This window comes from Durio zibethinus, chromosome 15 (genome assembly GCF_047325235.1).
Source record: "Durio zibethinus cultivar Kanyao isolate XHJ-2024 chromosome 15, ASM4732523v1, whole genome shotgun sequence".
Lineage (NCBI taxonomy): Eukaryota > Viridiplantae > Streptophyta > Magnoliopsida > Malvales > Malvaceae > Durio > Durio zibethinus.
Genome location: NC_143176.1, coordinates 3,627,542 through 3,647,693, shown reverse-complemented (window position 1 = coordinate 3,647,693; position 20,152 = coordinate 3,627,542). Strand labels below are relative to the sequence as shown.

Genomic DNA, 20,152 nt, shown 5'->3' with positions numbered 1-20,152 from the left:
AATTATGTATCATAATTTATATCGATATGAAAATATAAAATATATTTTTTATTTTACTAAATTTAGATATAATTATTATTAAAATTTTAAATTATATTAAATTTATATTTTATGTTCGTATTATATTTATATCGTATCACTTCATCATATTTTAAATTACCAGATCTAATTGCAACTCATGCATGCAAATATTTTATATTATCATTATCATAACGAAAATAAATATCGGTAGACTGGTAAGTTGAACATGTTGCATGCATGCATTTTTCGTTTCATGTATTTCACTGATTTTGATGTTATAGTTTTTATCTTATAAAAAGGAGCTTTTGTTTCTGTCTTTGCCTTCCTAAAGGCCCATATCTTACATAATTTAAATCATTAGCTATTGTTTAAAGGTAGGGTAGGTGATTAGGTATTTTTTTATGACTTTAATAAATTATTTTTCATGAGAATACAAAAAAAAATTATAAATATTAGAATTTAAATTATATATATATTAAATATCATTTTTTAAAAATATTATATGAACCAATTAATTTAACATTTTGACAAATAATGGGTATAAAAGTTATATCATTAAAAGTTATTAAAATTAATTGAATGGTTATAAAAGTTATTAAAATTAATTGAACTCTTCAATATAGGCAATTCCCTTTAATACATGGAAAGTTCTTTCCTTTTGTTTTTCACCACGTACATTAAATGATGTAAATTTAAGTTACTTGAAATCATAGAAAGATGAAAGAAAGCAGTTAAAGATAAATGCTAAAAATTTTCTTAATATTTAAGTTTTGATGTTCAAATTAGAAATCGGAACGAGATGGGATAGAAAGGAGGAAGTGTTAAAAAAATAAAAGAATATGAAATATCTAAATAATATTTATATAATTTTATTTATAATTAAAGGTGTGAGAACTGCCCACGATCAATCTTATGGTTAGGATGATTTGACAAGTTGAGTTTACGCGAACGCTAATCATCCATTCAAAAAGTGATAAATCAACATAAAGAGAAATTCTTTAAATAATTTGATGAAATGATCGAACTGACGTGATACTATTCATATCAAATCAACTTATATGTTAAATCAATTTAAAAACTATAAATATTATTGATTATCTACTGATAATCTTTAATGTAAAAAAAATCATTTGCCTTTTGAACAAAAAAAATATCTATAACACTTAAAAGAGCAATTTTTAACAAATATCAAAAGCTTAATAAAACTATCTTACAATGAAGGTCAAATGTTTGGGTGATAAAACTTTGAATGCAAAAGTACAATATTTATAAGGCATCAAAACCATGTAAGTCTAAAATCAAAGCTCATGCACAAAGTTTTCTATAAAATCAACCTAAAAGGAACCTTGGACAGGCTCTAAATAATGGGTAATGGGCACCAATGTATCTTTCATCTTATTCAAAAACTATCCAAAAAGTAAGGTCTATAATCTACACTTTCTTATTTATTGTTTTCCACCAAAAGGGCACCAAAAGAAGAATTATAGGTGTTTTGGAACTTTTTTGAGAATTCTTTGCGATCTCCTCAATGTGTTATTGGGAGCTTAGGATGGAACTATTGTTATTAGGGATTAATAAATTGTAATCAAATAACCTATGATTTGATGCATTACTTAATGCATGATTGATCTAATAATTTAAAATATAATATGATAACATAATATGAATATGATATAGAAATAAATTATGAAAGTGATATGATTTAAATTTTAATAATAATTATATATGAATTTAAAAAAAAATAAAAATAAAAATATATATTTTATATTTTTGTATTAATATGAATTGTAATATATAATTTTTATATAAAATACGATATAAATATATATTTTAATATTTTATAAAATATAAATATACAAATCATTAAATTTATGTATAATCAATGATTTTAGAAATCAAAATTCAAATACTCTTTTCTCGAATTAAAAAAAAAAAAAAAACAAAGTTCGTATGGTCAAATTGTTGATGATTTGGAAGCTTATAATTTTTCTTTGTATTGGTCATGGTGAGCAGTCCCCACGTGGTAATATTCATGGGAATAGTGAATTGCAATCATGTAAGCCACACATATCAAAGGGCAACTATTCATTGACGACAAAAAGCTTATGATCGAATGTCCATTGATGATTCTAATCAAAGTGATACTATAGGGGTAGAAATTAAAAATTGGCACCATTGTCAAATCAAACTTGTGAAACTCTTGGCATTAATGACTCAACCCTCAACATCACATGAAACTTGGTAGTTAAAAAAAATGGGATTAAAGTTAGAGTTTAGACTTTTAGACTTTTAATATCAAAATCAATGGACCCACAAAACAAAAAGAAAAAGATTTTAATTTGAAGGTTAACTTCATTAATTAATTAAAATTTAATATCTATAGTTTTTTATTTTTAAATTATGATCTTTTTTATATGAAAAAAATTAATAGACCTGATAACATTTAAGAGCGAAAAAAATTTGTAAAAATTAAAAATTAATTTAAAATTATAGTGTTCGATTCTATTCATATTATTTTTATTTTTATTGGATCAACTTCAAATATTAAATATATATATTAAGTTCAGATCAGATTTCGTATCAAGATGTAAAAAAAAAAATCAAACTAAACCAAATTATATATTTTTATTAATTTTTATATCTTTTAAATTTTTATAAAATAAAAATAATTATTTTATATATAAATCAATTAAATATATTAAAAAATTTATTAAAATAATATAAAAAATTTAAAATTTAAAAATCCATAAATTGAACTGACTTAAACTACTAAAATTTGATTTGAATCGAATATGATCGATATAAAAAAAAAAATTATTTGAATTTACATTAAATTTTAAAAGTAAATAATACTATACATTATCCAAAAAATTTAAATCAAATCTAATCAAATCTTATTTGAATCATTATCAATCCTTTAGAATCCACGTGGATTTAACAACAGAATGTCCACAAAATCCCATGGAAACCCACTCGATACGCATATTTTCATGTCTGTTCAGAATCTTGATTGTACCAAACCAAAATGGAAGACAAGAATCCCTTAAATTAGAGTGTTACCCGCAAAAACTACGGGACAAATTTGATTAGTTTAAGGGTTAATTTGCTTTGGATTACTTACATTTGGATCTCTCCTGCTTATTCAGACAATGACTGATAGTATGATATTTACATTTAAAAAGTTAAAACATACATAGAAATAGGATGCAAAGAATAATTTAATTGATTAGATTCGATTAAGCCCTTGATGCTATTTAAAATATAAACTTCGAGAAGAAAATTGCATATTTGTGTCATAACTTAGGGATCGGAGCAAAATTTTTATTTACATTTAATAATTTATATAGTTATATCGTATTTATTTTATATTAAATATAAAAAATATAAATATTATAATATTATAATATTATAATTTATAATCACACATTAAATATAAAATATATTTTTTATTTTTATTAAATTTATATAATTTTTATTAAAGTTTTATCTATATCCTAATTTGGAGGCTGGAGCAATTAGAGGTGAGAAAAAATTAAAAAATTAAAAAATAATTTAAAATTGTAGTATTCAATTAAGTTTGAATAAAATTTTTTATTCGATTTGAATATTAAATGTATATATTAAGTTAAGATTAAATTTTGAATTGAAATGTAAAAAATTAAAAAAATAAATTAGATTGAACTAAATTATATATTTTTATTATTTATTATTTATATTTTAAAATTTTATAAAATAAAATAATTATTTTATAATAAATCTATTTAGATCTATTAAAATCCTATTAAAACAATACATAAAAAATAAAAAAAATAAAATTTTTAAACCTATAAATTGAATCGAATAAAATTAATTTTAAATAAAAATTAATTAAATTTTAAATTAAATTTTAAAAATTTATAATATTATGTATTATCTAAAAAAAATCAAATCAAATTTGAATTGATCTAAACTATTATCACCTTCAAAAGCAATTTATTTATCTTAATTTTACTTACTAAAAAAAATCAAATACAAAGTATTAATTTATTTGAAGGGTTAATTAATTAATATTAGATCTATATCTAAGAGAAATGGCCATAATATTATTCAATAGTATTTATTTTGGCTCGAACATCAAGCCAGCCCATCTGCGTGCAATTTGTCGCTTATAAAGATGCAAAGAACACAAAATTACAAAAACGAAGGTTGATGGATATTATGATCAGGGTCGACTTCCACGTGTAACTTACACATAAAGCCACGTCGATTTCCCTCGGATGCCTTTCCGAAACAGGACTAAATAATGCAAATAGTAGATCTGCGGAAGCCAAATCCTACAACAAGGAGATTTCTGAAAGAAACTGTTGAAAGCTGGTGGACATGGGTTTCCTAATTGCCATTTTTCATTGTACTTTGTAAATGAGTCACATGTCTTTAAGGAAGTGTCCTCTCACTGTTAAAGAACATGGAAGTTGGTACATCAATCTCTGTCCAAAAGAACAAAAAAAAAAATCAATGAAGTTGACATTTCGAAATTAATAGTTTAATAAAGCATGATGTCTTTTTTTAATTAGATATATAAATTAGATAGGAGATCTAATGGTAGATTAGGAACTTAAAAAAATTTTAAAAATTATCTAATTATCACATATATATATATAAATTATTTAATATATTGAGAGTGAAATTTTTTAATTTTATAAATAAAATTAAGTTAATAACAAATATTTATTTTTTAAAATTAATTTATTAAATATATAAAAATATATATCATCATTTTAATCTCGTTTATAAAATTAAAAAAAGCTATAATAAGTGTATTTGATAATTATATATATATATATACACACACTTTTTAAGATTAAATCATTAGAGTATAAATCATGCATACATTATTAAATTAAATATTTTGACTGTATTTATTATATTTTTTAATAAAAGAATATTTTTAAAATTTACATTTATGCTTTGAATTTAAACTACATATTATAATATTATAATTTTTAAATTTTATACATATTTAATATAAAATAAATATAATATGAATATATGAATTATCATATTTAGTCGTTAGCAAAACTAATAGATCTTTGACAATAAACTCATGGCTAAAATATTATGAAAGTCACTAAATTATTTTATTTATTTTTAAATAAATTTTTATATTTTTATTATATTCAAATAAATTATTACTCTTTAATTTGAATTCAAATAAATTTTTATTTCAAAAATATTGATTTATATTAATAGTTTATTTATATATAAATTAAAGGTTAATTATTTATTTAAATATAAATTAAAAATTTATTTAAATGTAAATTAAAATTCAAAAATTAAAAATTTATTTAGATATAATAAAAATATAAAAAATTATTTAAATAAAATAATAAAGTTCGATGATTTTTCTGTTACTTTAAACTAAACTCATATATCTATTCTTTATTATCACAAATCACCGTAATTATAAAATCTTTTCCCAAAAACCCCTCTGAAACGAGGTCGTTCAATTCCCCCAATTAAAAATTAAAAATTTAAAACGTGTCTCTGCAACTTAATCATGACCCAGTAATGATCCCGCTCCTGCAAAGCCGTGTCATTGTCGCTCTAAAACGGCACCGTGTCTTATATCAAATTCCCAGTATACGTTGACTGTGTAAAAATACGGTAAATGTATTACTGTATTTATATACACATCTGGGATTTGTCCTTTTCTCCGTTTCAGATACGAGCAAAGAAAAAACCATAAAAACACTCTCTCAATTCTCTCTCAGCTCAGTTTTTCTCTCTATTTTCTTATTATTATTATTATTATATATATATATATTTTTGCTTTGGATTGTTTTCTTTTTCTTTACAAAGTTGGAGCTTTGGGTTTTTGGTTTGGATTGTTGCTGGAATAGGTTTGGGTTTGAGAGGGATGAAGGTGACGGGAAAAGCGAGTTTACCGGTGACTTTTTCGGGGAGGAATCAGACGGAAGTGGATCTCAAGCCGACGACGAAGAGGAGAACGTGGAACACGAGGTGGAGGCGGGTTGGTGCACTGGTGGTGGGGAGAAGGAGCAGGCCGGAGACGCCGTTATTGAAATGGAAGATGAAGGAGAGGGAGAGAGGGAGAGAGGGAGAGGGAGAGAGAAACCGTGTGGAGTTGAGGAGGAGCTCGAGTAGGAGGATAGTGGCCGGAGAGATGGTGGTCGTGGACGACGGAAGAAAGGAGCTTCGACGGTGTCCTCGAGGAAGCTTGCAGCTGGATTGTGGCGGTTGCAGTTGCAGGAGACGGTGACGCCGCGTGGCGGAGAGAGGAGGAGGGATCGGTTTGGGTTTAAGGTGAGATTTTTAACGTTATTGTGGCTCAAAGATCAGCGCTTTTCTGCTTCTTTCTTTTGTTTATCCCCTTTTTATTAATGAGAATGATGTGATCAAAAGTGTGATTTTGAAGGAATTATTTTGGATTTTTTCTTTATCAAAATTGTTACTTTATTGCTTAAAAATGAAGTTTTAAGCGTTGATAATGACACTAATGATGATCTTTATAATGCCACCATTGTTGATTGTCTTATTTTTTGATGTTTATAATGCCTTTGATTTTGTCTGCATGTCAAAGAAATGTATCTTTCAACACTTGCTAACTGTAATTGATTCATATGATTTTGTACCAGAAAGTTTCTTTTTTGATGCATTTATCATGTTCTAACTTTGTCATCATTGAATGCTATGGTATGGTTTTATTTTTCTAATTATTAGAGGCTTTTGTGAGCATGGTTTTACAGGATTTGTATGGATATTTTCTCGGTAAAAGGTTATACTATTCGTCGGTATTTGCGATTTGCTTGATTCTCAATGAATACGTTTGACAATTTGTTTAAATTACATCTGAAAGTTGTGCTGTCTACTCTGTCTTTATTGATAGTTTTGCTCTTTTTTTCTTGATTGATCAGTTGTATTTAAGCATTACTAGTTTGAGTTGTGATTTTGGACATTTTGAGTTCATTACATTGTAATTTCCTGCAGCCTGGTAATGATTTTATGGGTGTCCTATTTCCTTATCATCACGAGGACAAAATTTATTGTTCAGATACAAAGGATCCGTCACGGAGTCCTGGTTCTGTCTCTGGCACAAAGAATGGCCTCTTGCATAAGGTATGCTTGCTTCAATGAGCTCCTTAACTGAACCTTCAACTTTTTGTGACCTGATCGATATGGAAAAGTTGAATGGAAATCGCATAGGAAACCAAACCTTTGTCATCTCACTCATGTGGCACATGTGCTGTGCTGCATGTGAGATCCACCTTTGGTGGTTTCTTTAAGTGTGATTAGTTATGTTCCATTTGGTGATTTTGTAAAAGAAAAAAAAAACCGTTTTTTGCTCTTTTTGGCATTTGATTTTTACCAAAGCTGAAGGCTTGGTCCCAAATAAATGCAGTATTTAATTTAGTATTTATTGGTATGAAAATTTAATTGCCTGCTGGACAGATATATTAGTCTATTAAAACCTTAACGCTATCATTGTCTATCAGAGATTCTTGACAAATCTGGGCAACTTAGACGGGAAGGAATAGAAATACGGATTACTTGCATTTATTAGTACTTGAGTCAATGTGGTTTTCATTCTATCAATTTAATGAACAATTCAAGATTTAAAAAAAAAAGCTGTTCGTGAGAAAAACTTAAATTATGCAAAATGAGGGCTGTGTTGCTGTTTGTTTGCTTAGATTCTTAAATTTATTCTCAAACATGCTTGTAGCTTGCTATAATACATGAAAAAACAAGGGAGGGGTGCGCACTCTGTGTATAGATTTCTTTATTTCCGTAACTTTTAATTTACTCATTTAATCTTAGGCTGTTTTTCTTATTTTCAAGATTGAGCCTTCAATTCAACTTTCAAACTCTGCAATGGAGGAAGCAACAAAGTGGGATCCTGTCTGCTTAAAAACAACAGATGAGGTATGGCAAATTTACAGCCACATGAAGCATATTGACCAACAAGTAAGTGCAGTATTAATTGTTTCTGCCCTTGAAGCTGAGCTAGAGCAGGCTCGAGTTTGCATTGAGGAGCTTGAGACTGAGCGCCAGTCCTCAAAGAAGAAACTTGAGCACTTCTTGAGGAAACTTAGTGAGGAAAGAGCTGCATGGTGGAGTAGAGAACATGAGAAAATAAGTGCGTTTGTTGATGATGTTAAAGCTGACTTGAATCAAGAAAAGAAAAATCGCCAGAGGCTTGAAATTGTCAATTCCAAATTGGTGAATGAGCTGGCTTCTGCTAAGTTATCAGCAAAGCAATATATGCAGGGCTATGAAAAGGAAAGAAAGGCCAGAGAACTAATTGAAGAAGTATGCAATGAGCTTGCTAAGGAAATTGGAGAAGGCAAAGCTGAAGTGGAAGCAGTAAAGAGAGATTCCATGAAGCTTCGAGAGGAAGTTGACAAGGAAAGAAAGATGTTGCAGATGGCTGAGGTCTGGCGTGAAGAACGTGTTCAGATGAAGCTCATTGATGCTAAGGTAGCACTTGAAGAGAGGTATTCGCAGATGAACAAGCTTGTAGCAGATTTGGAGACTTTTTTTAGGTCAAGAACTGGAACTCTGGATGTGAAAGACATGAGAGAAGCAGAATCACTTAGACAGGCTGCAATGTCAGTTAATGTCCAAGAAATCAAGGAATTTACGTATGAGGCCCCACATCCAGATGACATTTTTGCTGTTTTTGAAGAAGTAGTTTTAGCTGAAGCCAATGAAAGGGAAATCGAACCACGTATTGCATATAGTCCTGCCAGCCATGCCTCAAAAGTTCATACGGTGAGTCCTGAAATGAAAATAATAAAAAAAGACAGCATTCTAAGACATTCATATGTGTATGTTGATCAGAATGATGAGATAGAAGAAGATGAGAGCGGGTGGGAATCTGTCAGCGATCTTGAGGATCAGGGCTCAAGTTATTTGACGGAAGGGAGCACTGCATCTGTGAACAACAATTGTCGGAACAGCAGTTCATCGGGAAGTGGAACCAAATGGGAGGAAAATGCATGTGAAGATACCCCAATCACAGAACTTAGTAAAGTTTGTTCGTTGCCTGCTAGACAGTCAAAGAAGGTGTCATCCATAGCAAGGCTTTGGAGATCATGCCCAAATAATGGAGAAAATTACAAGATAATGTCAGTAGAAGGAACAAATGGCAGGCTTTCAAATTGAAGGAAGTCTAATGGGAGTATCATATCCCCTGATCAAGGGTCAGGTAAAGGTGGGATCAGTCCCCAGGACTTGGTGGAACAGTGGAGTCCATCTGACTCTAGTCATCTGCACATAACGAGAGGAATGAAAGGGTGCATCGAATGGTGTCGTGGTGCACAAAAGACAAGAATGGAAAGTCAGAAGGTTCAATTGCGGCATGTCCTTAAACAGAAGATTTAGAAGTAGATGGTGATTTCAATGGCCAAACCTATTCATCACGGTAGCTGGATGTGCCCAACCGAAATAAGTAGTAATATATTCCTCAGACATTGGGCAACTTCTGCTGCCAGTTCAAAATTGGTTAAAAGTTGAAAGAGCATGTGAATGCAGACACCTGATTGGTCTCGTGGAGTTATTGATTCTCTGGTCCTTAGCCCATGCTATGCTGAGAACTCTTTTTCACCCCTTCTGCTGGTATCTGTAGGCAATGCTCCTGATGAAACAGCTGGACCATCATCTCCTTTGATCTGTAGTTGTCATTCGCTTTTAATCGAGAAAGCAATGTATGCCATATTTGTACTGTATCCCTATAGGATCCGAGGGTATCAAGGATAACAAATTCACGGTAGACTGAAATGATAACATTTTCCTTCGAATTTCTCATGGATAAATCATAAAATAGAGGACCACAAAATAGAATATTTATGTATCCAAGACCCTTGTGTTCATCAATTATGGAAAAATGATTGAAAAATGATCAGTCAAAGTTCATATGATCTTCCTTTTCTATTGCCAATAATTGTTTTGTTGACATAAACTATTTCTTCTTGCATGATTCACAGTTCACTTGCCTGCATGACAAATCGAATCATCAACTCTTCTTTACTAAGCTCCAAGTACAACGTGAAAGTATACAAAGAATCAGATAGTTCTAGCTTCTTCTAATGTAACTCACGGTATGATTGTACATCCAAGATTGGATGTCAAACGATAATGGATAAACATGCTAGCTCTTTGCAAACTACACTTTTGCTTAATACAAGCCCTCTGATCCCTGTTGCACATCTTCTGCACTGATAGATGATGCTTGGGGTTTCCATGCATCTTCTTGCAGGTGCTCAAGGAAATCCATCACCATGTTATCAGTCTAAAGAGCTCCAAAGGGAACCTCATCGCCTGCAACCTAACCCAAATGACCGCCTTGGGGCGTTACTATCAACATGCAGTTTGGATTCCCCTTAAACATCAGAAAATACACTTCGTTATTTATGAAGTTAATGGATAGACGAAGAGAAAAAAAGGCCAAAATATGGTCCTAGGACACTGTGATTGAGATATATACTGAAGCAAGTTGGCAACAAAACCTATCAGGACTTTCTGATCAGAAATATTTGATGTATTTTACATTTCCAAATCAATCAGGCTTTGAGGTATTTGGGTTAGAGTTGGATTGAAGGTTCAGGCCGATGGTTTCAGTATCATGTAAAGGGGCACAAGCAGTTTGGAACTGGAATTGGCCTCATTTTGGATGCTGCATGGATGGAGAAGCTTATCATCTTTGCTGATTAACTTAAACATTCAGTAAAGAGTAGAATATGGCTCAATGACACAAGATCACCCACTAAATTAACTTGATATCTTACTGAGGAGTTCCTCAATAGGAGCAATCGGATCATTTGCAGCCTGACAACCACCAGAAATTAATCAAGTTCGTAAAGAATTACAGATGCTGCAATCTCTCTTTAACATAATTCTAAAACTTTTACAACCAAATACAATCATTAACAAGTGCACAAATGGTTACCTGAATGCAAAGCAAAGGAATCCAAACATGTTGTGTGATATGACAAGTACATGAATTTGAGTAATAGTCATCCACTGACTTGAATCCCAATGACACTGCAAGGTGTTAAAGGAAGTAGTCCAGTTTAGTTGATGAGTGTGCCATCGAAAAACAAATTGTATGCACAGTAAGGAAAAAGGAGAGCAAAACTTTTTTGATATATGAATAACATACTGCGAATTATTGCTTCATCATATTCCCGGACAGTTTTAGGATTCAAGCCTACTTGGACATTATATTCATCTTCTATATCTTCAAAGAGGGAAGCATATCTGCAATTATAGAATAATTCTGGTTATACAGTCCTCAACAGGATAACTTCAAATTTTAATGCCATTCACAGTAAAAATAAAAGGAATCTCAGGAATAATTACTTCGAGAAAATTTTACAAGACCTCCCCTAAGTGCTCTGTCATAAATATTGTTGAAGCGGAGGTTTTCATCTGCAATGACTAAATTGAAAGGAATGCACAGTGATGCAGCACCACAGAGAGGGCAGCTTTTGAACTCCTACGGGCAAGAAAATGACAAACTCATACATGAGGCAGAAGGCATTGTATGATTTAAAGAGAAAAAAGGGATAAAAATGGCGAAGCCCGGATAAAAATCCTCTTCTGTTTGATTAACTACTGTAGCATATGATTAACAAACAAGAATTAACAAGATATATTGGTGACATGAAAGAAAGCAGAATGTTAGTTATGTTACCTTTCCCAAGTATTTAGCAAGGATATTCCCACCTAGTCACCAACCAACATGAGCTACTACATGACATGTATCGCTTGTAAATGAAGCTGAATGAAGCTGCAAATCAGAGTCATGAAAAAAATGTCAAGAGTACTTGAATTGGCATCTCAATTTATTAGCTCAATGATTGTATCAAAGCCACAGGTAAAAAACACAGGACAAAATACAAATGTCAACAACATGTCATTGACAGCCGTAGTTCTCTGATTTCATAAATGTCTATCAATTCCACATTGGAATTCTTGCAGCCAAGCCTACCAGAACATAATCCTATTGCTGATATCTTTTTTTTCCTTTTTCTTTTTTCTTTCGATTTGAGGGAATGGAGATTGGAACCTTGCTATTTAAACAAAGAATTGTTCATCAATCACCGAGGCAAATGCTAACATAAATTTAATAACTTTCCTAGCTGTGCAATGCAGATCACTGCAAACCATACATGATCTTGAATTAAAATCGACTCCAAAGTCCAAAAAAATTGCTTGAAATTAGAAATTTGTACTAACAGTAGTATAATACCTAAGGAGTGGCAACAGGGCTATCTCGACAGCCCCAGCTATTGAACACCACAACCCTCCAACCTCTACGCCTAGCTTTCTCCAACATATGCTCTACATTTGAATCCTGACTCCCTCCTGTTAGTCCTGGCTGCATATTCAATTTCAACAATCCATCACAAATTCACAATCATTCAAATTTTTCCACCAAACAAACAATCTAATGAAACCTGTAAATTTTGCTCCTTTCATTAATTAAGCAAAAGGGTATCTAAAAAAAGTAACGCATGCAGTTAGATGCTACATTGGAGAGAAGAGATATATATCAACAAACCAGCAAAATGAGGATGGGAAAGTCAGCAGGCAAGCTGCGGTGGTCGTCACTGACCCAGTCCAAGGCTATGATGCCGTCGTCTTAGGTCCGGAGGCACTGACAGCGATACCTCGAGGAATTTACAGAAAAAGGCGGCGAATACGGTCTCAACATGGCGATTCCAACCAATGATAGGAAAAGGCTTGTAAGGAAGGTGAAGGCTTTTGAAAGCAGGGAGAAAACTATCAACAGCTCCACCAGTAATTTCAAGTGAAGGGTGGTGGTCTGGCATTGCGGTGGTTGTCACGGTGGCTGCTCTGACACGGACGTTGGTGGTGGAGAGGGGTGATTTTTGGTAGTGGTGATGGTGGATTGGAGGTTACAGACAAGGTAGCTCTTGCCATTTTGGAGTAGTCTAGATTCTTTTAGTTTTTGAAAGTTTGTTTTCCTAGAAGTGAAAAAGCTATGGCTGTCAAGACAGAACATAGATTCTTTTGTCTTGGATGCTATGTACATAGATCTATCTACTTTGGTTTTTCATGGGAAATGGGAAACGATGGAATCATTGACCACATGATTACCATTTTGCCACGTTTTTATTGCATGGGGAACAGAGAGTTGGGACATGAAAATGACAAAGAGTGGATTTGTTCGTTTTCACAGCTGGTCCGTACTTCATTGTCTATTTTTTGAATTTTTTTCCTTGGAAATGGACCAATCAATACTTCACTTTGATGAATTCCATGTGAAAAAAACGCCAATCAGGACTTCTAATTTTTGGACATTTGTTTGAATTTGAAAATTTTTGAGCCTTTACCTTGTACTTTTGATAGGGTTCTAAATTACAAGTTCTAGGGTAGCTTATGTTGGAAAGGGCGCCTATAGCTTTCAAAGAGGGACATCCACAGTAAGTTGAAATTAGTCCAATTTACCATCTAGAAGGATCGTTTTTCTACATTCGAATAGCAAATGGTTATTGAGTGCAAGTTTAATCGGTAATTTTTTTGTTAAAATTATTTCAAATATATGATTTAAAGATTTACATATTCTTCAAATATATGATTTAGATTTTATGATCACCTTATCATTATCTTTGACTTATTCAATCATATGATAAAAAATTATATCTAATAATTCGTGTTATCATATCATAAAAAATATTATATTTATATTATATTTTACACAAAAATTACATATCATAATCGTATAAACACGAAAACATAAAATATAATTTTTTTAATTTTATTAATCATATTTATAATTTTTATAAAATTTTAAATCATATTATTCCTTAATTTTTTTTATTTGTATCATGTCTCATGTCATTTTAAATTATAAGATCTAAAAAAAAAAAAAAAACTAACAAACCCCAACGAGACTCACCTCATGGTCAGAATCCCACAGTAGAATCGTAAAAAGTTTTGGCCTTCATGTCATGATGGTTGGTGTCTTTCTTTGGAACCCCATAACAATAGAAAAAATAAGGTTACCGCCATTGAGAAACTTCATGTCATGATGATCGTGTTGAGATATAACCCACTTCGTACCATTGCCAGCAATGGTGATTTATATGCTAAAACCTGATGGCATAGTTCTAAAATCGTATGTCTTATGTAAGACACCCTTCCTGATGATTGGAAGAAGACAATCCCTTCACTATCCCCTTGGCTTATTTTCTTCGAGAAAGATGGCGTTTGCTCCTCCAGGACATGGTGACAAGTTTCTAATAAACTTACCTCCATTGTTATCGAGCTGCGATATTTGCTATTCAAAGAATGATTGGTTGGTAATGTCTGGAAATATAACTTCGACATTCATGTTTAATCCGTTTACTAAGCAAATCGTCCCATTTCCGAAAGAAAACAATGTCAAGAGGGAATAGACCTACAATCTAAAATATAATATGATATCATGACATGAACACGATACGTAAATAAGACACAAAGATTACACAGTTTAAAATTTTAATAATATCTATATATGAACTTAATAAAACAAAAAATATATATTTTACGTTTTCGTATTCATACGAATTATGACACGTAATTTTCGTGTAAAATATGATACAAATATATAAATTTTAATATTTTATATGACACAAATATACGAATAGTCAGGTTTAGGAGGGAGAGAGTGGCTGATATTTAACCCCAAACCTATGACTTTTCATTGCTAAATTCTTGAAGCTTAGTCCTAAATGATATTTTCCTTTCATTATTCCATGAATCTAAGTGGATGCTTTTCATTGGTATGCCAATTCCACAAGAAAACAGTGACTACTGTCATTTGGCACAACATCAATTCTACAACAACAGTTTCCAAGCTAAAAAGGACAACCTGATTTGTTTTTCAAGAATGTAATGAGATGACTTATTAACCAAATGAAACAAGTTTTATGAACTACTTATGAAAGAGCTTACTAAAATAAAATGCATCTCCAATTTTTCTGCCCACACCTTTTTCTATCATCTATATTCTTGAAAGTTCACATGGCCTGTTGCTTGAGCATGCTCCACAGCCTCCTAAAGAATCATTGAGGTAACTTATGTGAGAAGCATGGTATTTAATAAATCAAGTAAAGCTAGATGAAAACATAGAGAAATTTTGAAGCTAGCATGAATTATGGAAATGCAAAATGACCTTCTGGCCGACCAACCCAATTTGGCACACGGCACATCGCAAAGTGAAGTTGGCAGTGTCAGTGTATCTCCTCTTCCTAAAAAATAAGCAGATGAAATTATACGAAATCGGTTGAGGTCAAAAGCTCATTGCCCAGTCAAGAGATGCCCAAGCAAACTAGCAAAGAAATAAAGAACAAAACCAAAGAGGCGATCATCTGAGCGAAGTTTACATCCTTAGTAGATATCAATTAAAAAGGTCAAAAGACAAAAGGGGAACTAAGCTACAGATTTATTTGTTAGCTCTGTTTCGTATAGGCTTCGATATCAAACCTCTAATTATTTGAATACTGTCCCTATAAACAGATATGATATAAAAACTAAAAATGCTACCTTTGTTGATCTCTAACGAGATTCAGTGCAAGGCCTTCAACTCGCCCAATTGTTCTATCCATCCGTACAGAAAATATAGTCTGATCAAACTCCTCAGGAGCACCCTCAAACGGAGACATCTGTTGATACAACACCCAAAAACCAGAAAACCATTAGCATAAGGGAAGGGGGAATGGCAGCAAGAATTAATAAGAATGAAAACATTAGGGAAGGAAGAAAACACGAGCAGCTTCTGCAATGTCTAGTTAATAGTTATAATTTCATACAGATTCACTCAAAGTTGCCTTTTTAACAATTTACTATCAGTGTATGTTCACAAAAATGCAAAATCGCATGGATATAATCATGTATATTTCAATTATGCTTGATTGTAGAGGAAAAAATGCAAGAAGTAACAAATATATTTTTTCGAAACTCCTAAAATACAGTTGCTAATGCCTTCTTAGTATCATTCATCTAGTTTCTCAACAGCAACAAATTGGTCACAAAGCAACATACCGCCAAAGCATCATAGTGGAGACCATCATAGATCAGCATGACTCTTTCAAAATAGTTCCTTTCCTGTAAAACGGCGAGGGGGGAATAAGCATAGATAGTGACAAGATGACTACAGACAAATGCACAGTGAAGACATCAGCAGCTCGAACCTGACCATACAAATCACAACGAGATGTCTGAATATCATATGCTGCAATTTCTCGTCCATAATAATCTGCTAATATTGAAAGCTCAATGGCACCTTCATAACAGAACATAACATGATATAGCAGGATCAGTTGATTAATTAACCTGAAGAATGTCCTAGTAATAGATTCTGATAGAATGAATAACTAGAAGAATGACCATTATAGTGACCCATTATGGTCTTGTCGACATGGAAGAGTTAAAAAATTCAACAAACCTCCCCACTTTTCTGAGTCAAGAATCCATGAACAATACTCTGCATTTGGCTTTCCAAGAAATGCCTCAGAATATTTTATCGGATCACTTGCCACTGTTGCAGCTATAACCTTCGAACAGTCATCAATCACACCAGGTCAAGAAAATAAAATAGCATTCAAAAAAAGTAAGGATGAATGGTCCTGTATCAAAAATTTATCCATGCACATAGGTTTCCGCAAGTTGATCTGTCGATCTATTTTGGCATGCAGAGGCATGTAGCGTATAATGATAACAATTGAATATGTTAAGATTATCATACTTGCCACACATGAATCAGAGATTATGGTAATAATACAGTTAGCAGAACAAAGCTAAGCACGAACTTCCTGGTTTGTAATAGAAAGAAATCACTCAAAAGCCTTATTAATAGCTAAAAGATCAAAATAAGCTAAATATGGTAATGCAAATACGAGATGATTCGCACCGTGTTTCATACAAGCCATCTATCATCTTAAAAATTTTCCATTACAGCCCCAGCCAAACTCGTTAGCGAACCTACATATAAAGCTTCCTATTTTGTCATGTGTATAAATCCTCCTTACATAATCCTAACGCATTCTCTTACATGGCAATATATAAATGCTAGAATTGACTAGTTAACATAAACTGCATATGAAGTTTAAATTTTGATCTCTAATTACCATGCAAGAACAGAATAAAGTAACTTGAAGAACTACGTAAACTAAATGTGTTGACAACAATGATTGAGATGATATAGATAAGAACCTGTCTCAACTCCGAAGCCTTGCTCTTGTCATGGTCCATAACATACCTAAAAATGAGGAAACATAGAAAAACAATCTAAAATAAACAACAATCAATCCAAGCAAACTAATAACAAATTAAATTGGCAAGTTAACCATCTGGTTGTTTATGAGCTTACCCAACGGCGTTGAATAGGCAGCTGTTGTCTGAGGGGATGACCCTTCTAACGATAATATCTTCCATTTTCCAATATTACACTTGAAAAACCCAAACACAAAATTAACTTGAATCATTCATATGAATACATATAACAAATATACAGCCCTCACACTAAGGTAATGGCAATAGCTATGCAACTGGTTCCTTAGATTCAAGAAAATTGTTAGAAAGGGGAACAAACATGAGCAGATGAAACACAGAATAGAAGATTCATCAAGTTTACATTAACATGATCCCATTAAATTGTCTTAAGCAATTAACCAGAATCTATGATAACAATATATATTTAAAAAAAAAAAAAGATGGATGAAAAGATGATAAGATTGTAGGGGCAAGAAAGAACCAGCAGAAACATAACAAAGAATCAAAAGTTTGATAGTTCAACAAAAAAGAATTCAACAAAATCTAAAACCAACCCAGATGCAAACACCTACCAAAAAATAGAAATGACCCAAATTAAGAATCAAATAACCAAAAAAGAACTTCAAAAAAACCCAAGAACAGAATTTTATCACACCAAAAGAAATGACCCCAGATCTAGAATTAGAACCAAGAATAACTTTAAAAAGAAGAAGCTTAAAAGATAAAAAAAAAGGACCCCACAAAAAAGTATAGTAATTATATAAATAAAATACGAAAAATATGAGAAATTTAAACAAGGAAAATCTTACCGTTTCTTGGTTTTGCTTCTTGAGCCTTAGTCGGTGAGAAAAGAAAGGACTTTTCTTTCTTTTTTTTTTTTTTGTTGGTTTGGTAATTGATGTTATGGGTAAAGCCTGAAGCTTTTTGATGTTCCCGTTTAAGGCGGTCACCGTAAGCTATACGTACTGTTGTAGATGCTGGCCCTCTCCCCTGTCTTGTCGCCCTTGGCCCTTGGTCCCCACCTTTTCTGGAAACTCTGATCTTTGAATTAAAAATCCATGATTCAAGAAAATGCTTTGTTATTTATTTTTATAAGGCAAATGCATTTTATAGAAACAAAATCATTGTTTTAACTTTCTTTGAAACAAAAATCATTTTTTGCATCTAGCAAAAAAAATTTAGAAACCTAAATAATAAGATTTAGAATATATTTATTAGAAAGGAAAATTTACTTTTAAAATATTTAATCTCAATTGCATATGAAGATTAATATAATAATTTAACAAATTTTTTATTTTTTCTTTCTTTGAATAGTTTTAATATGCTATCAGTTTTGAATTATCAATGGCGTCTCTCATAACCAAAAAATGAGGTCTTTCACTAGTTATTCTTTGTAAATTGAAAATTTTATATCAAATTAAAGGTTTAAGTTAGTGAGATATATATATATATATATATATCAAATATTATAGTTTATTCGAATCCATTAAAAAATTATAAAAAATAATTTTTCATAAATTTTTTAAATTCCATAAAAATAAATTTATTTAAATTTATTAAAAAAAATGTTCGGAATCTATTTCTCTTTTCAAGTCTTAATCAAGTTCACTTGTGCAATTAGAATTGACAGCCAAATTCAAAAAGGACAAGACTAAACTCTGAAAGCCCAGTTTCCTGCCTCAATCAACTTTAACTTTTTCAGCACAAACTTCCTTTCATCATGTCTTTTGCAGCAGTGCATTCGATTTCAATATTGGCCTCTAATATATCACGAGTCAAAACTCAATTTCTAGATTTACACGATTCAAAGATTTGGATATACACTCATTTAAAATCTAGACAAATTTAATTATTATGATTCATATCTTATGAAATATTATCCATTTTGACCTCTCAAAACCTCACAATTTTATCACAAGAAAAAGATAATATGAACCATTTTATACTTTAGTATCCTTTTCATATTTGATGTGAAATAAAAGTACCATGTTTACTCCTTTTTGGAATGCTTGGCATGACATTCTCCCTAACTCAACCTCATGACACCCTCATCACAAAGATTGATCACGCTACCTATCTCTCTTGAGACGTTTATAGTAGGTCGAACAGTTTAGGCCTACTTTGATACCATAATGTCACGGGCCGCGCATTTTTTATTCTAAAATCACGCGTCCGAGTGACACCAAGACTACTCATAGTCAAGATCGACCTTTCTTGAGTCCATTTTCCCATGGACAAGTTAATAGATCCTTTAAGCTGCACATTAGTGAGCCTTTTCTGACTCAAACCCCTTAAGGGCACACATTCCCAAACTTGATAAGAAAGAACTCAACTCCTATCAACATTTTAGTCCATGATTTTCATGGTAGCCTCAAGCACCCATCTCAGCACACAAGGCTTAAGGTCCCTAGCATCGACCCTTGAATTTTTATAAGAGTGCATAGTCTCGGTTCTCATGATGTTATTATTTTTTGATATGGTGAGAACCCAACACCATGCCTGTCTGCATCGTATGCAAGCTCTTGTGCCAAGATCCTACAGGCATAACACATATGCTGGTCAATAGCCAACCTGGAGCCTCTAGGCTCATCTTATCCCATGACACTCAATTCTTAAAGCTTAAACCCTTAGCCTTAATTTAGGCTACCCGCACACATTATTGACACCCAACATCATACTAGTCCTACATAAAAAACTTGAGTGTGCCACCCTAACTGTAGCACCCCTTTATCGATTGACCACAAGGATTTAACAGTGTGCCTGCCTACTAGCTTACACATCTCCGAAGCTCGATGGTGCATCTCCTACGCAAACACCATCTTATGATCCTTTTAACTCAAGAAGGAAAAAT

General features: G+C 31.9%; 1 protein-coding gene and 2 pseudogenes across 7 annotated transcripts; 1 reads left to right on the top strand and 2 right to left on the bottom strand.

Moving 5' to 3' along the window:
• The first annotated feature begins 5,607 nt into the window (after positions 1 to 5,607).
• Positions 5,608 to 9,938, top strand: LOC111301599 (uncharacterized; annotated as a pseudogene). Its single transcript, XR_016328056.1, has 3 exons — positions 5,608 to 6,324; positions 7,009 to 7,137; positions 7,858 to 9,938. The product of XR_016328056.1 is annotated as an uncharacterized LOC111301599 (transcript).
• On the bottom strand, positions 9,909 to 13,762 carry LOC111301600 (embryogenesis-associated protein EMB8-like; annotated as a pseudogene). Its single transcript, XR_016328057.1, has 8 exons — positions 12,584 to 13,762; positions 12,272 to 12,400; positions 11,714 to 11,809; positions 11,380 to 11,515; positions 11,180 to 11,277; positions 10,967 to 11,061; positions 10,806 to 10,845; positions 9,909 to 10,399 (listed from the first exon to the last, which is right to left on the bottom strand). The product of XR_016328057.1 is annotated as an embryogenesis-associated protein EMB8-like (transcript).
• Positions 13,763 to 13,975: 213 nt separating this feature from the next.
• On the bottom strand, positions 13,976 to 18,437 carry LOC111301601 (OTU-like cysteine protease family protein). Of its 5 annotated transcripts, none has more exons than XM_089744401.1 (10): positions 17,874 to 18,021; positions 17,399 to 17,477; positions 17,242 to 17,287; positions 16,475 to 16,583; positions 16,221 to 16,312; positions 16,072 to 16,134; positions 15,574 to 15,692; positions 15,203 to 15,278; positions 15,019 to 15,084; positions 13,976 to 14,453 (listed from the first exon to the last, which is right to left on the bottom strand). In XM_089744401.1, exons 2-9 carry the CDS (start codon positions 17,461 to 17,463, stop codon positions 15,028 to 15,030), a joined length of 627 nt encoding a protein of 208 aa, XP_089600527.1. In that variant the 5' UTR covers positions 17,464 to 17,477; positions 17,874 to 18,021; the 3' UTR covers positions 13,976 to 14,453; positions 15,019 to 15,027. The 5 variants fall into 5 exon arrangements, with proteins under 5 accessions (XP_089600527.1, XP_022753132.2, XP_089600526.1 ...); XM_022897397.2 differs by lacking the exon at positions 17,874 to 18,021 and adding an exon at positions 18,111 to 18,310 and having other exon boundaries at positions 13,977 to 14,453; XM_089744400.1 differs by lacking the exon at positions 17,874 to 18,021 and adding an exon at positions 18,111 to 18,310 and having other exon boundaries at positions 13,977 to 14,446.
• Positions 18,438 to 20,152: the final 1,715 nt, after the last annotated feature.